The sequence below is a fragment of the Coregonus lavaretus genome (genome assembly GCF_964263955.1).
Source record: "Coregonus lavaretus genome assembly, chromosome: 11".
Taxonomy (NCBI): domain Eukaryota; kingdom Metazoa; phylum Chordata; class Actinopteri; order Salmoniformes; family Salmonidae; genus Coregonus; species Coregonus lavaretus.
The window spans coordinates 26,665,894-26,681,991 of record NC_139998.1 but is presented as its reverse complement, the minus strand read 5'-3'; the positions used below and the strand labels follow the sequence as shown (position 1 = coordinate 26,681,991).

The 16,098-nt window shown below is 43.4% G+C and overlaps 1 protein-coding gene and 1 pseudogene across 3 annotated transcripts; both read right to left on the bottom strand.

Moving 5' to 3' along the window:
- Positions 1-793: 793 nt before the first annotated feature.
- LOC311137491 (carnitine O-palmitoyltransferase 1, liver isoform-like) lies at positions 794-6,682 on the bottom strand (annotated as a pseudogene). Its single transcript, XR_014615451.1, has 12 exons — positions 6,446-6,682; positions 6,032-6,133; positions 5,824-5,877; positions 5,592-5,699; positions 5,152-5,236; positions 4,734-4,939; positions 4,456-4,569; positions 4,159-4,326; positions 3,848-3,982; positions 1,251-1,406; positions 1,018-1,070; positions 794-893 (listed from the first exon to the last, which is right to left on the bottom strand). The product of XR_014615451.1 is annotated as a carnitine O-palmitoyltransferase 1, liver isoform-like (transcript).
- Positions 6,683-7,007: 325 nt separating this feature from the next.
- LOC311137283 (kelch repeat and BTB domain-containing protein 13) lies at positions 7,008-15,825 on the bottom strand. Of its 2 annotated transcripts, XM_084171706.1 has the most exons (10): positions 14,944-15,825; positions 14,571-14,759; positions 14,231-14,415; positions 13,726-14,077; positions 13,449-13,594; positions 12,801-12,955; positions 12,468-12,625; positions 12,305-12,374; positions 7,342-7,501; positions 7,008-7,093 (listed from the first exon to the last, which is right to left on the bottom strand). In XM_084171706.1, the coding sequence occupies exons 1-9, from the start codon at positions 15,199-15,201 to the stop codon at positions 7,413-7,415; spliced, it is 1,602 nt and encodes a 533-aa protein (XP_084027832.1). In that variant the 5' UTR covers positions 15,202-15,825; the 3' UTR covers positions 7,008-7,093; positions 7,342-7,412. The 2 variants fall into 2 exon arrangements, with proteins under 2 accessions (XP_084027832.1, XP_084027831.1); XM_084171705.1 differs by lacking the exons at positions 7,008-7,093; positions 7,342-7,501 and having other exon boundaries at positions 11,030-12,374.
- Between the last annotated feature and the right edge of the window lie 273 nt (positions 15,826-16,098).

The window sequence follows — 16,098 nt, the reverse complement described above, 5'->3', positions numbered from 1 at the left end:
CTGCATATGTCAGCTCAATCGAAAATGACCTTACAATTTCTAGTGCACAATCTAACGCTTCAGTGATACAGATTGAATAGAGCCCTAAGTTATCATTGTCATGTAGTAACTAACCACTTTGTAGACCAGAATATAATTCCTCTGCTTTACATGGCAACGGCAGTAGTTGGCCACACAGTTGAGGTATGAGAGTATTCATTTCTAACTGTGTCCTGGAGTCCAAAGAAGAAGTAAAACAATCAACACATCCTTTATGATAATATACTGTAAACGCATAAATACATAAGCATAACAGATTCAGATATACAACCTTATATATCACAACACTTAAATACTCAAAACGGTGGTATTTACAAGTGTACACATATACTGTACACATATTACAATCAGAAGCAAATACTACGACCTCTGTCTATGAACTAAACAGATGAGTGGCTTATCCTTACAAGGCTACATTCATATTATATCATTATACTACAATCTAAATCAGATTAATCATTATGTGCTCCATTGCCCTTGCCAGAATCGGTTCAAAACCATATTCAAAATTCACTGTCCTTTTATAGAAAGGATAGTGTCTGAAATAAATAGTAAAAATACTTTATTAAATATGTATTTCTGCAAAGCAATTCCTCCTGCTCTCTGAGTAGATATCCAGAAGTTCTATAACTTGACCCAGTCTAAAGTCGTTACCCAGAAGAGACTAGTCGTGACCAGCCGTTTGGGAAATAATGCTGTAAAGTCACAGCGCATATAAATGTGGTATGAAGGCTATAAAGACCTTCCAGTCTGTCTACTCATCACATCTCTTTCTCCTTCTTGTATTTTTGGTCGAATAGCGCACAAATGTCCAGCATGGCCTGTCAAATATTCTGTCCAAAGCGGTACGAGCCCTACAGAGAACAAGACAGTTGTTTGACCTGATAAATATCCACCTAAATTGCCATTAAGGTAATATGTGAGGGCTATATACTGCATGGTTCAGTAGGTTTGTGTAGTGTTAGACAGTGGTCTCACTGTCTCAGGGCTGGTGAACTTGCTGGAGATGTGGAATGTGATGAGGTTCTCTCCTACAATGATGTAAGAGACGCCATAGCCGTCATCAGCCACATGGGGGCACAGGAGAGACACATCAGTACCACTCAACCCTAACTCTGACCACTTCATAGAAGTAAAAGCAGATGTAGAAAAAGTAACAGAGGACACAATGGCAGTAGAACTTGAGATTCTGGTACCAGCTAATTTCTTACCAAATGTGTATGTCTGTGTGTGCGGGCGTGCGACAGACTCACAGGGCCGAACCCTCCTCCTGCGCCCACGTATCTGGGGAACTTGTTGATGTCGACCATGTTGAGCTGCTGTTGAGGAGTCTGACTAGTGGACAACCTCCAGGGCTCTGACAACACCTAAACAGAGGGAGAAGGGGGGGGGGGGGGGGGGCGCCAAAGTATCACTTAACACATATAATGGTGTTAACATCACACACACACACCTGTTTGAGGAATGGTGAGTCGATGCTGAGGTACTTAATGTAGAGACAGAAGAGGTGTCTGTCGATGCCAGAGCCTGTCATGGCCAGACGGTACATGTTTTGGTGTTTGTCTGCAGCCTTTCGGAAGAGGTCCAACCTTTGGGCACTCTTTCCACAGAGACAACAGAGGATATTCAATCAAAACCTAGATCCAGCTCAAAAACACAACGGATAGAGCAGTGGTGGCCAACCCTCCACCTGGAGAGCTACTTAGTGTGCAGGTACTTGCTGCAGCCCTACTCAGACACACCTGATTCTACTTATCAGCTGTTTATCAGCACCTTGATTGGCTGAATCAGGTATGTTAGTGCAAGGCTGGAGCAAAAGCAAAAAGTGCATAGCCAGTAGCTGGCCGAGTTCAGAGATCAGAGTCCAGAAACAGACATTTGGGTCCTGGTCACCTAGTTCTCAGAGTCAGAGTGACCTGAGCCTTACTGGCAGAGTTACATCATGTCACTCTCTATCAGTAACTCCCACAGATAAGTCTACTGACTGTGGAACTACTGACCTGCAGTGCTGCACCCACACTGTGTTTAACATCAGATACAGTCAAACGTCTGATGGTCTATGTCTAGCATGTATAGCAGGTACAGTTGAAGTCGGAAGTTTACATACACTTAGGTTGAAGTCATTAAAACTCGTTTTTCAACCACTCCACAATATTCTTGTTAACAAACTGTAGTTTTGGCAAGTCGGTTAGGACATCTACTTTGTGCATGACACGTAATTTTTCCAACAATTTTTTACAGACAGATTATTTTACTTAGAATTCAATGTATCACAATTCCAGTGGGTCAGAAGTTTACATACACTAAGTTGACTGTGCCTTTAAACAGCTTGGAAAATTCCAGAAAATTACGTCATGGCTTTAGAAGCTTCTGATAGGCTAATTGACATCATTTGAGTCAATTGGAGGTGTACCTGTGGAAGTATTTCAAGGCCTATCTTCAAACTCAGTGCCTCTTTGCTTGATATCATGGGAAAATCTAAAGAAATCAACCAAGACCTCAGAAAAAAAATTGTAGACCTCCACAAGTCTGGTTCATCCTTGGGAGCAATTTCCAAAACGCCTGAAGGTACAACGTTCATCTGTACAAACAATAGTACGCAAGTATAAACACCATGGGACCACGCAGCCGTCAAACAGCTCAGGAAGGAGACGCGTTCTGTCTCCTAGAGATGAACGTACTTTGGTGCGAAAAGTGCAAATCAATCCCAGAACAACAGCAAAGGACCTTGTGAAGATGCTGGAGGAAACAGGTACAAAAGTATCTATATCCACAGTAAAACAAGTCCTATATCGACATAACCTGAATGGCCGCTCAGCAAGGAAGAAGCCACTGCTCCAAAACCACTATAAAAAAGCCAGACTACGGTTTGCAACTGCACATGGGGACAAAGATCGTAGCTTTTGGAGAAATGTCCTCTGGTCTGATGAAACAAAAATATAACTGTTTGGCCATAATGACCATCGTTGTGTTTGGAAGAAAAATGGGGTTGCTTGCAAGCCGAAGAACACCATCCCAACCGTGAAGCACAGGGGTTGCAGCATCATGCTGTGGGGGTGCTTTGCTGCAGGAGGGACTGCTGCACTTCACAAAATAGATGGCATCATGAGGAAGGACAATTATGTGGATATATTGAAGCAACATCTCAAGACATCAGTCAGGAAGTTAAAGCTTGGTCGCAAATGGGTCTTCCAAATGGACAATGACCCCAAGCATACTTCCAAAGTTGTGGCAAAATGGCTTAAGGACAACAAAGTCAAGGTATTGGAGTGGCCATCACAAAGCCCTGACCTCAATCCTATAGAAAATGTGTGGGCAGAACTGAAAAAGCGTGTGCGAGCAAGGAGGCCTACAAACCTGACTAAGTTACACCAGCTCTGTCAGGAGCAATGGGCCAAAATTCACCCAACTTATTGTGGGAAGCTTGTGGAAGGCTCCCCGAAACGTTTGACCCAAGTTAAACAATTTAAAGGCAATGCTACCAAATACTAATTGAGTGTATGTAAACTTCTGACCCACTGGGAATGTGATGAAAGAAATAAAATCTGAAATAAATAATTCTCTCTACTATTATTCTGACATTTCACATTCTTAAAATAAAGTGGTGATCCTAACTGCCCTACGACAGGGAATTTTTATTAGGATTAAATGTCAGGAATTGTGAAAAACTGAGTTTAAATGCATTTGGCTAAGGTGTATGTAAACTTGCGACTTCAACTGTAAGTGGAAGGTGACTGTTCCTGCACTTGTGTTGTCATTAGTGCATTCTATACTGCCTCTGACATGATTAACAAAGGCGTGTCCTCACCGTAGTGTTCTTGTCCTCCATGGCTCTGACGAAGGCTGTGGACTCTGAGGTGCAGGAGCGAACCGTCTCTGTCCGACCCTCACAGAACATCCGGGTCATCGAGGCCTCATACGTCAGACAGAACTCCCCCTTATCCTACAACACATATACAACAAATACATTCAGATGCATTGCTAGGGACGTGATAGTGTCTTGTGTTGTTAATGTTAACCCAATCATTGTGTTGTGTTGTTTGTCTGGTATGATTCGTTGACATCAGGTCAGGTGTCATGACAAAATGCACACACATATGCACGCACACACAGTCATACCCTGAATTGGGCCAGATGCAGTGCTAGCTGTATGAAGGCATCAGGACTGGTCGTACTGTCATTGATCAGGCCTTTCCCAAACTCGTCAAACAGACAGCCATGGAAGTCCACGTCATCAGCTATCTCTTTGGCAACAATGTAGGAATCCTCGATGATGACCACCTGGCACTGAGGGAGGAGGAGAGACCAGGGGACATACAGGGTCAGACAAGACACAGGGCAGAGAGAATTTGCATTCATCCCTTTTCCTCTTTACTAAAGGTACAACTTTTATCCCTAACACATTAGAAGCCATACCTCCAGTGGAATGTCCCATTGTAGTTTGGCGGGGGGAGGCAGGCCCTTGTTGATGTCTCCTTTGCAGTGCCCCCCTGTGTAGCCCAGATGGAATCAGTCTGTTGCTAGGACATACTACACAGAGATAGCACAGCAATCATTAGACTCACACAACACACATCCCAATTAATCATGTCAAGTTGGCTGGATGTCCTTTGGATGGTGGACCATTCTTGATACACACAGGAAACTGTTGAGTATGTGTGCCCCTGTGTGTGTGTGTGCAGGTGTGTTTGCACGTGCGCTTTCATGCCTATGTGTGTATACCTGTTGCCGGCTATGAGGGCAGCCAGTTTGAGTTCCCCAGGCTGTGGCACTGTGGTGTCGTTGAGGATCCTCTGGAACTGAGTCTCCAGCTCAGAGGGCCAGAGGTGACGTCCCCCATAGTACAGCCACACCTTAAAGAAGCGCCCCTTATGGTACACCACCAGGTGCTGAACAAAGTCTGGACCATGGAGTAGGAGAGGGGGAGAGGAGAGGACATAGAACATTATTTGGGGGGTGGGAGGATGCACATAACGCTTCTCTTGAATTATAGCTTTTGTCTAAGATCGTCGGAAGATGTGTCTGACACAAATGCATGATCATATTTAGTCATGCAACTACCCAGCGATAGACTAATAGTGTTATGCCCCCAGCAGGCAGCAGTGTGCTCACCTGTCTCTATACCAGGAATACGTGTGGTGTTGAACATCCTCTCCATCTGATAAGAACACATGGGCACCACCCCCAGAGCCCTCAACTAGAGAGAGAAAGACAGAGAGGGAGAGAGAGAAAAGAGAGAGAGAGAAAAGAGAGAGTGGGAAAAGACAGAGAGAGAGAGAAAGAGAGAGAGAGAGGGGGAAAAGACAGAGAGAGAGAGAGAGAGAGAAAAGAGAAAAGAGTGGGGTTACTTTAGTAGAGTAGAAATAAGTCAAAGGCAGTGGGAGGATGATTTAGGTTAACAGATAAGGAGGAGGAAGATGACCTGGGTTATTTAGGGGGTAGAGAGAGGACCGAGTGTCAAAGGGGAAATGGGGGAGCGAACTAAATACTCTCAGGGGTACAGAGAGGGAGAGAAGGGGGGTGAGAGAGACAGAGATAGGGGTTTTCCTTACCGGTGCATGTTCTCCTCTCTCTAGTTTGCGGCGGTACTGCAGCATAGCGTGAACCACATTCCCTGCTCGAGCTGCCTGTCTGTGTGTGGGAGTCACGTACAGCAGATCCTAAATCAGATCATCAATACAGCATTAGGGAAGGGTTACTGGATGCATCTTAAATAACGCTACCAACACTATTGTTTAATGTAACCTAACATGACACGTTGAAACAATCGGAATTGGCCACCACCTCCATCTGGTTGTACTGATCATCATCCAGCAGAGGGCGAACTGACTCCAGGTACTGCAAGGTCATAGAGCATTATATTATATAATACTGATATGTAGTGTACATATACGGTTCTACACTGGTCCTGGTCTCTCCTGAACAAATTATCAGTTTGATATTTTATTTCAACCAAGCATATGAGACACATAAACACCTCTCTTTCTCTCACCCTGGTTATGGTGTCGTCCACACTAGGCACAGGTAGTCTGGGTAGGGAGGTCTGGATGCTGTAGAGGAGTGGTCTGCGCCCAGAGAACATCTTCACCAGACTCTGAGGAGAAACAACACACCACAATGACTGGGTTAATTGTCAGAATAATCAAATACTGAGCTCAGACAAGATATTGTCTTGATTCTGAGCTATGAGTGGGCCTCCTGGATCTCAGTTGGTAGAGCGTGGCACTTGCAACGCCAGGGTTGTGGGTTTGATTCCCACGGGGGGCCAGTATGAAAAATGTATGCACTCACTAACTGTAAGTCGCTCTGGATAAGAGTGTCTGCTAAATTACTAAAATGTAAAAATATGAGTGAGCTGCTCTTTTGATCATGTTGATTTTGAAATAGAGACATTTGACAGAGGTACCAGCCAGAGTTTGGTGCAGAAGCTCATTTTGCTGTGAGACTCGAAGATCCAGGAGTGGTAGGAGAGAAGGGCCTTGAGAGTGTACCTCCGCGTGAGGATGAGGGAGAGCCACAGCCCTGTGGCAAACAGGATGGCACTTAGCACTGTCTGGGTCTGCACTGTCATGTAGCCACTGGAGAGAGGAGAGATGAGATAGGGGAGAGGAGAAAATACAGTCAGGTACTGCAGCAAGCACATTATTTAAAATTGTTTTAAAATGGAATGGCACTCATCACTGTCTGGGTCTGCTCTGCACTGTCTGTAGCCACTGGACACAGGAGAGAACACAACTTTACCTCATTGTATCACAACAAAATAGCATTAGGCAAAATATCTAACCATCAATCAATCTAAATTATGTTTATTGTCCTTCACCGGGAATTTCTTTCCACAGATAACCACAGGTCGAAAAGAAGCTGCATTGCTGTTCCCCAATGCATGTTCATCATTGTGTTATTTTCTCACAGACCTGACAGACAGGGTCCTCTTGATGGTGTCTATCATTCCCAGTGATGGGTCTTTCCTGGCATACATTGTGCTCATGATGGCTATCACCACAATCAGCCAACTGGATGGGCTGGCAGGGTAGACCCCTGTCAATATCCCATTCTGAAATAAAATAATATAATTCAATGTTCATTTAGATAGTTAGCCTACAAACAGACCAACAAGGCTATTCCTAGATGTGCAAGCATTTGTCCCAGCCCAGCAGTAGGCTACACACACCTGAATCAATCAAGGCAATAATAATAACTTGAATAAGTTGTTTTATTGCTGGACTGCAACAAAAACCAAGCTAGCTATCAGGTTCAGGATTGGTAATGACTGTAGGGCTACTTAATAATTGGAAAACAAACCTTAAATCTTATGGCGCGCTTTCTCCATGACGTCACTCCCGACAGGTAGATGTGTTTGAGTACCTCGCGGCTCAGGTGGAGGTCGATACCGTCTGGGGTGACGGTGAACTGGAAGCCAACTGCCTGATGTGCCTCTGCCATCCCGGTGACGTCGAAGACCCTGTTAAAAACAGAGCGAGATATAGACAGAGATGCGTTTAACTTTTTTAACCCTAAATGAGCCAACATATTTTTATCTTAAAAGTGCCAACAGGGGTCGATTTTTACCCCAAATTGGTAATGATTGCAAAGAGACACTGTCTGTCAAGTAGTAACACTTTCTTTCATTAACCTTTTGTAACACGTTATTGGTTTTAATTCCCCAAAATAAGTATATATTTTTAAATGCTCACACATTTATGGTCAAATTCGATGTTTTTGTATGTTTTTCATGTTTTTAACAGTTACTTTGATCAAATTCATCCATAGCAACTTGTCCTGAAAATGTTTATGTTATTCATTTAAAGTGTTGTATTTCTGTGATCTGTCTGACGTACCGGTATGACCTAAGATAGCCACCGATATGGGCGTTATAGGCGATATGGGCGCCGGTGCCGTTAGACTTTTATCTATAACTTTTTAAACGCTATGGACTATCAACTAATTTCCAATTGCATCTGAACTTGGTATATAGACATTGACTGGAATCTAAATATGTTTTTACATTTTTCAGTAATTTTTTTGTTCTAGTGGTTGCCACGCCCCCACTCTGGGGTGGCTCCATATCTATATATTTTTAGGGTACATATATCTACATCTTGATTATCATATATTTTATCATAAAGTGCACTATTGAGTCAACATTTTCAGCGTAGTCTTGCACCACTAGTATACAAAAGAGAGGTTATTTTTAATTCCTCCATATTAAAGGTCCAATGCAGCCATTTTTATCTCAATATCAACTTATTTCTGGGTAACAATTAAGTTACTGTTATTGTTTTCAATTAAAATGGTCAACAATAAATAAAAATAGCTTTATAGCAGGAAGCAATTTCTCAAGCAAGACTGTCTAGGACTGTCTGGGAGGGGTCTGAGTGAGGGGCCTAATTAGAGGAGCCTAATGGGAGGGATAGGTCTCCTGAAAACTAACTGTTATTGGCAGAGAGGAGGGCAAACTGTATTTGTTATTGGTCTATCAACTTCTACTGCTTGATGATGTCGCCGGCGGTCCAAAACCCCGCCCATGCAAAACAAGCAAACATTTCAGGAGGCCTTTTCAAACAGCTCTTACACTAAAAGCGCATTATCATCATTTTCACAATTTCACAGTATTATTCCAACTTCATTGTGTGACGATATATATAATATATAAAATCTGCAATTATCAAATAGAGCTCGCCAGCTTCTATTCCTAAAAACCTGGAAATTGGTTATTTTTGGTTTGTTCAGCCATTCCCATGGGGGAAATGAATGGGGAAAGAATGGGGTTTTGGGATAAATGCCGACAATAAGGTCTGAGGTTAACACAGGCTTAAGCCTGTCGCACAAATATATAATGACGCCATCTTGTGACGTTTTTGTTAATTTAGATGTTCGGCAGGGTTTTTTTCAGCTCTTTGCCACACACATTTTTTCTTGAGACAAGTTTAAGTTTGGTAGCCAATGTATAAGACCTCCTAAGCCTGTGTTTACCACAGACCTTATTTTCGGCATTTATCCAAAAACTCTCCAAAAAAACCATTCATTTTCCCATAGGCTTTGGCCAACGAGCCATGGCGGAGTTAGTGCCTACTAAAAGACGCCATTACTATTGCTCTATAGCCTAACGGTCAAAACCAAACCAACTTTAGGCTAACGGGTGGGAATGGATGCATGCGGGAATGAAGTCGAACCTTCATCAATTTCAGGTGAGAGAAACGTTCATTTTCATAGACTCATGGAAACAATGACTAAGAAATAGCCCTAGGCAGCCCTTTTGTAATTTCAAGGATTAGTTTAATATTTTCAAACTGTATGTGGAGGTCATAAGTCTGTTTATGTTGTGGCCCGGTTGACTGACAAGTTTGGCTTGAATTTATTTTTCCATGTCATATACCGGGCCGGCAGCCAAGTAGGGTAAAGTTGAAACGGCAGTTATAGAGGCCGGTGTAGCCTAGGTTGCTGGCATGCGCTCAGAAGTAGGACCGGTTTCTAAATATAAACACTGCAGACTAGGAAGGGTATGTCTACTACACCACCAACCACATAACAAAACATATTGCATGGTGTATTCCTAAAACATATTTGAATAAATAGATAATCAGTGCCATAATACAGTGCCAAATACATAATACAGTGCCATCAATGCCAAATGGATATTTATCCAGTATAGCTTTACAATATGTATCCGGTCAGTTAAAAGTTTAGATTTAGTTACATTTAGTTTTTAACAATATCAACTGAAGAATGACACAATTCATTCCCTTCAGCTAACATTTACATTTTCAAATCAATTGTGATGATGCAGACTTCCTATGAATAAACTTTCCTTTAGCCTGTTACACACACTTATTGTACGGCACAAGGGGGCCTAGAGAATAACTAACTTTTGGCTTGCTTTTGTTTGTCAAACATCTGAAATGTTTCCCATAGCTATCAGGTGCATAGATGGTGACACCCAACCAGCACTAGCAACACATCCATATGGTAACTATACTAGGGTACAGTATTACATACTTAAGTGTTTCTCAGAGTCATGGACAGCTACAGTAGGCTAAGAAATTATACATGATAGCAATCCAAAAACCAAACATTCAGTAATTCAATACCTTGAAAATGGATTCAATTCAAGCTTGCTGAAGTGAAACAGAATCAGGCAGTGACTTTGGTTTCTCACAGTGGAATTCCTCTGGACTGGGGCTGAGCACTCTCTGTATGTGTGCTGCCTCTGTGCTCTGTGTGTGACTCCTATGCCCTTGGAGCGGCTTTCCTCAGGTACTGAGAGCAAAATGCTACCCCCTTTCTGTAACTGGACACCATCTAGAGCTAGACTGTATCCTCACGTGCCTGCTGATCACATAGCGTTCAAACCCCTAGAGAGTACCACTAGAAATACCTGATGTTTATTCATCAATCTATTTACGTGTATATTATGTTTTGGCCGTGGTAACCAGTGACAAATGGTTAATTCATAATTCATAGTTATGAGGCAGGTTTTGAGGCAAGTTTAATCATTCTGTGAACAATGTGTCTATCATGGCTGTGTTATGTAATAACCCACCATGTTCCATTTTTGTGTCACTACACCTGTGGACACACTGTTTTTTTTAAGGGTTTGACAGGCTTTAAGCTTTAGGCAGTCAACCAAGTGTCCTGGGATTATTTTAGGATCGATGGCTTTATGTTTCAAATACATTTAATTCTCCTTTAACCTCTATATCACAAATACATTTGTCACAAAGTGCTTATTAGTAAGTCAACCTCCCAAAAGAGTAAACAAAGGCAACAGTAGCTATGTTTCAATCCAATTGGCAACAGATCTTCATACGAATATTCCAAAATCTGCATAAAGAAAATATGCGCATTTCCCACCAGTGGTGTTTCCACCAAACTGACATGCATCTGTAAAAAATCAGTATGTGATGATGTAGTGCACACAAAATGTAGTTTTTCGCTCAAGTTTTCATGTACCGAATAAAAATCTATAGTTCAATGTGTTTCTATGCCTATCAAAGTTTTTGTGTTTTGTCACAAAAACTGTTGCATTAAATAGCAAATGTGCCTACTCTGTGCTTGGCATGTTGGCTCTAGCCAAGAGCTGGCAGATACAGTGTGGGTAGGCTGTGCGCAGTGTATGGGTAGGCTAGTGAGTCTACATGATGAGAATATTATGGCAGACAGAATATTTTTATTTCTCAAATGGCAGTCAAGCATCAATCATCATGTCACCCTCAACATTTATTGGAAAGAAGCATCAAACTCATCACCGTGCACTTATGTGAAGTTCGTCATAACTTATTTCATCTGTAGCCTAATAAACTGCATGGTTTCCCGAGTCTTAGTGGTAGGACCACACACCATATCATCGTGTGACTCCAAGTTTACTTCGATATGATGGATATTATATCAATATTTGCACATAAAGTCGTTTCCACTTCACCGCCTTCTCTCACATAATTAATTTTACCAACAAAAAAAGATCCCACCTTGTTGAACGCACAGATTATCTGTCAGCATTTATACAATTGTACCAAAACGTCCTGTTTTCACTACATCTCTCGTGATTTTTTAAAAATATGGTATGACTCCACTCGCATAAAAACTGTGGATGGAAACGTGGTTACTGGCAAAGAGAAACTCCCTAGGAAACCTTTAAAAGGAACCTGACTAAGAAGAAAACGAGACTGGGAGCCCATTCTCCTCTGGGTAAAGATTTAAAAGACTGCCAGACCGGTAGGATTGTCTAGCGTCTGCTGGCGAGAGTACTTTGCACCTCTGAACAGAGTGTTGGCTGTAATTTGCAAACCGAACTCAAACTGATTCTACATGTAGAAACATGAGAAAATGACAGGAGTCAGTCACCCACCGGCAGACACCACGCCGACAGCAAGTGAATGGCAAACAAACAGCCCCCTACTGTACAGACCGACAATCGGTCCGGTGAGTTACCTCTTTTAGAGAAGGCCTACTTTAGTTCAAAAAGTTGTCATGTAAGGCCCTGTGAAAGCAGGGCAAGGCATATTGTTGCTGACACAGAATGGTGAAGTCCACATGTAGCAAAGATCCACCTTGATGATGAGTCTGCGTTTGTCCAGAAGCACTAAACAAAAACCTTGGCCTGAACCCCAGAAAGAGCAAGCCAAGGCAAATCAGACTGATTCCTGAAAGTTGTGTCAGAAGGAGAGGTGAAAGAGGGCTTCATAGCGAGTGCAGATGGGTAGAGGAGGGAGGACAGTGAGAGAGAGGGAGTGGAGATCCAGCCTTACAGCAGCGTTGTGTTCTATACCTGGCATGTACACCTGGTCACCCAGCACTGTCCCCTGTCCAGCTAACGCCACCTTCTCAGCCCCTTTCACCTAGGACCAGATACGGGAGGATTAGATAGGTAGGCCTATGGCATTAAAAGCAACTTCATCTCATTCAAGAGAACGCTCAGGTGGTGGTCTCACCTGCCCCCACTGCCCAGACTCCACACAGAATGATGTCACCACATTCTCCGAGTTGTTTCCTCCAATCACAAACAGCCGGTCGGTAGCGCCCAGGAAGTAGAGGCTGGGGAGGTCAGCGTTGGCTTTGGTTAGGGTAGGGAGCAGCTCAGACCATAAATCTGGGAAAGAGAGAGAAAACAGGAGTGTGCATGTCTATCTGTGTGTGTGCGTGCGAATGTGCGTGCATGCGTGTGTTAGGGGCTCAAAGGCTGTTATTGATTTGACTACAGCCTGCAATTGACCAACATGTAAGGTTGCAAGGAACAACTCCACTCAAGATTGAGACTGCTTTACCTTGCCTGGGGTCATACCGTAGTAGCAGCTTTTCTCCAGTCCTCTGGATGTTCCCCAGGACATAGAGACAGGGGCCCAGGCTGGTGGCCAGAGGGAGGTCATGGGACAGGGACATGGTGAACTGTAAGTCAGTCAGAGGCAGAGAGGCGACAAACCTGCAGCAGAGAACACACACACACACCTATAGGTTGGACTAAGAGGTACAGTAGCAACTAGGGCTGTCAGAGTTAATCAGTGAACTCTAGTTAACTTGTAACTTTAGTGGATTTATTTTATTTTATTGTGATTAATCGCATTGTCTGAAAGCATTCAAAATACACTGAAAACATCCTAAATACATAATCTATACAGCTAAAAACAACAATGCGATGTCAAAACAAGTTGACATAGAGGTTAAAGAAAATGTGCTCTATCAATGTACCTGATTTTGCTTACCGTTACCTTGGACAAAATCAAGACATCAATATTCTTGTAATGCTTTTTGTATAAAACAAATCTTCAATTACAGCTCAATTTGAGCAAATTCTGAATTTGCGATCAATCGTGAATAATAACAGCAAATACCGTGATTAAGTAGAAATGTTTTTATCGTTTGCCAGCCATAGTAGCAACATAATAATACACATCCAGGTAGGGGCCGTATCCTACGTCCATGTGTTGTCCCAGGGGTGGTATCGCTCCACAGCAGTGTAGAGGGCTGTGCTGGAGTCAGGAGTCACCAGAGAGTCCAGGTACCAGCCTCCCACAGCATAGATACAGCCATCACATGACACCGCACTGAAATGCCTCCTGTGCTGTTGGGGAGACAACAGATACAGACACTTAATATTAGTCTTATATAACAATATCATTGACTTTACTAATCCCCTAAGGGGCAATTTAGGCATCATGATTGATTTTCATGAGGTGGATGACTTTCCTGTACCTTGATGAGAGGAGCAGTGGAGACCCAGGTGTTGGTGAAGGGGTTGTACCTAAAGGAGGCCATTTTGAACTCCCAGCCCCTCTTGGCCCGCTGCCTGTAGCCACCGATGAGGTAGAGGTAGTTGAGTAGAACCACTGCGGTGAAGCACCACTTATCAGCCATGAAGGGGAGCTCTGTTATTGGACGCCAGTCACCAGTGACCTCTGACCCATCCAGGGTGAAGAGGTGGCGGGCGGCTTCTGTTTCTAGGTCGTTCCAGGAGGTCAGGTTTTCCTTCCTCACGCAGCAGAGCCGGAGATCACCCTGCCACCTCAGACGGGTCAGTTCAGCCCTGTCTTCAGCCGGCAGACACCTGGCCATGCATTCACAATAAAGAATAATCCATTTTCAATTGAAAGGAGAGTTCACTCCTTGCAACTCAAGATTATTTGCTTGGTGTGGAACTTGAAACCCATGAGGTAGTCTGATTGAATGAGGTCAGGTATTGGGGAATGTCATGCTGTACCTGGTGAGGTGAGGCAGCTCCAGCAGGTGTCTGCTGAGGTAGGAGAACACAGTCGTCTCCAGCTCAGTACAGCAGATGTCCCGGGCCAGAGCCAGGTAGGACAGGCAGGTGTCTGGGGTCAGAACACCAGACAGGGCCAACAGGCACTGCGACACAAAGGCCTCAGCCAGCAGGTAGCTGCCCACCTCCAGAGTCAGAGAGAGAAATAGAGTTATCATACATACAACATTACAAACAATAAACTGCTGGTGCTCTGTGTGATGTGCTGGCCTGGGACAGATTAATTTCCATATGAGTGGAAAATAAAGTATGATATATGGGGAATAAGACTTCCACCCACTTGGATGTGTTCTCCCAGCTCCTCCTGGGGAACGCTGAAGTCATTCCGGAAGCAGAATTCCAGGAGGGAATGGAAGACTGAGGAGGGAATGTGGTCCAGGAGAATCAGGCTCTCTGTGGTCTCTCTCATACTGGACTGGGACAGGGCTCTGAAGTACTCACTACAGTCAGTCAGACGACCAAGGTTCACCTCATACACCCAGATGAAAGAACAAAAAAACATAGATGGAAGGTTATCTTTGTCATTATGTCAAGTTAGGGAAATATTCTGAAGTATGTCTGATGAGACAAACTCAATAATGGAGAAGTGAGGTGTACTATTTCTAAAGGCAATACAGGGATGATGTGATTACATACAGTAGCTGTTAACTTACGTGGAAGGCATGTGTGCTGGTCTGGACTGTAACCATGATTCCACTTCCATCTCCATGGTGATAGGTACGATACGTCTCATTGGTTTGCCACTCCTTTGAAACCCTGTCATACAGTCCTTCACCTGAGTCGCCTGGTGATGTCACCCAGGTGTGTGGCACTGAGAACGGCAATCTCCACACCCTCTCTAAAGCATACTTCAACCACCCGCTGATCCACAGCACCACAACGTTCACATACGGTCTGAAAATACGTATCATACTGAGGAGAAAATATTCTTTACTAATATTAAAGGGAGTTACCTCATCTGTCTCACAAATCTATCTTGTACAGAATTTTCTCTCTCTCAAAACTGTGTTGGGACTAGTCAAAAGAAATCTGTGTCATTTTTTAAAGAATTATGTAATACTTTTGACCAATTATGCTAATATTGTATAACTATTTGTCATAGGAAGAAAAACAGGCCATTGAACAACCTCCTGCTAGAGAGAACTAGTGCGCTTGCATTACACAGAAACAATACAGAGCATGAAGGAAACACACTGAACAGACACTCCATGGTCCTAACACACATTTATCTCCCTGATCCATCGCAGCTCAGATAAGATAACAGTCCAGCAGCAGCAGCTATAATACTAGCCAAACGCCACACACCAGTGGACACACAAAAGAACAATAACAAACGGCAAGAAATACAATAGGCCTACAGCAACTATGACATCCCAAATGTCCATAAATCCTGAATCCAGCTTTGATCCCTGTCTGAGAGCAGAGTAGACACGGTCAGTTATAAAGCCTCTCCTCCATAGACAGTCCAAGCAGTGCTTACATGGAACAGGGTGCAGGAAAACAGATCTACAGGACTGATCTATTTTAGGCATCACAGGGGACTTGTGCCTAATTCCAAATCAACCCCTAGCCCCTACCCCTAGGAACTCCCCATTCCCCTTCCTTCTATGCACTGAAAGGAGGGACTATAAATGTAAGTGATATAGTGAAACTCCCACCTAGTTAAGAGGTGCAGCTATTGCCATATTGAATATCTACCCAATCCTTGCAGATTAGCATTTAGCCTGCTAGTGTGAAATACGACTCCCCTAAACCTGCTGTGAATTTGACCATTAGGGGGAGCTCTGGTTCCTGAACATGTATTGATT

What these genes read in the sequence shown, in the direction of transcription:
- LOC311137283 (XM_084171705.1), bottom strand. Translation starts at nt 15,201, where the DNA reads ATGATACGTATTTTCAGACCGTATGTGAACGTTGTGGTGCTGTGGATC. An exon ending in CCAGCACACATGCCTTCCAC is followed by an intron (nt 14,760 to 14,943) that starts GTAAGTTAACAG and finishes TGGGTGTATGAG; the next exon opens with GTGAACCTTGGTCGTCTGAC. An exon ending in AGTCTGGGCAGTGGGGGCAG is followed by an intron (nt 12,375 to 12,467) that starts GTGAGACCACCA and finishes ATCTGGTCCTAG; the next exon opens with GTGAAAGGGGCTGAGAAGGT.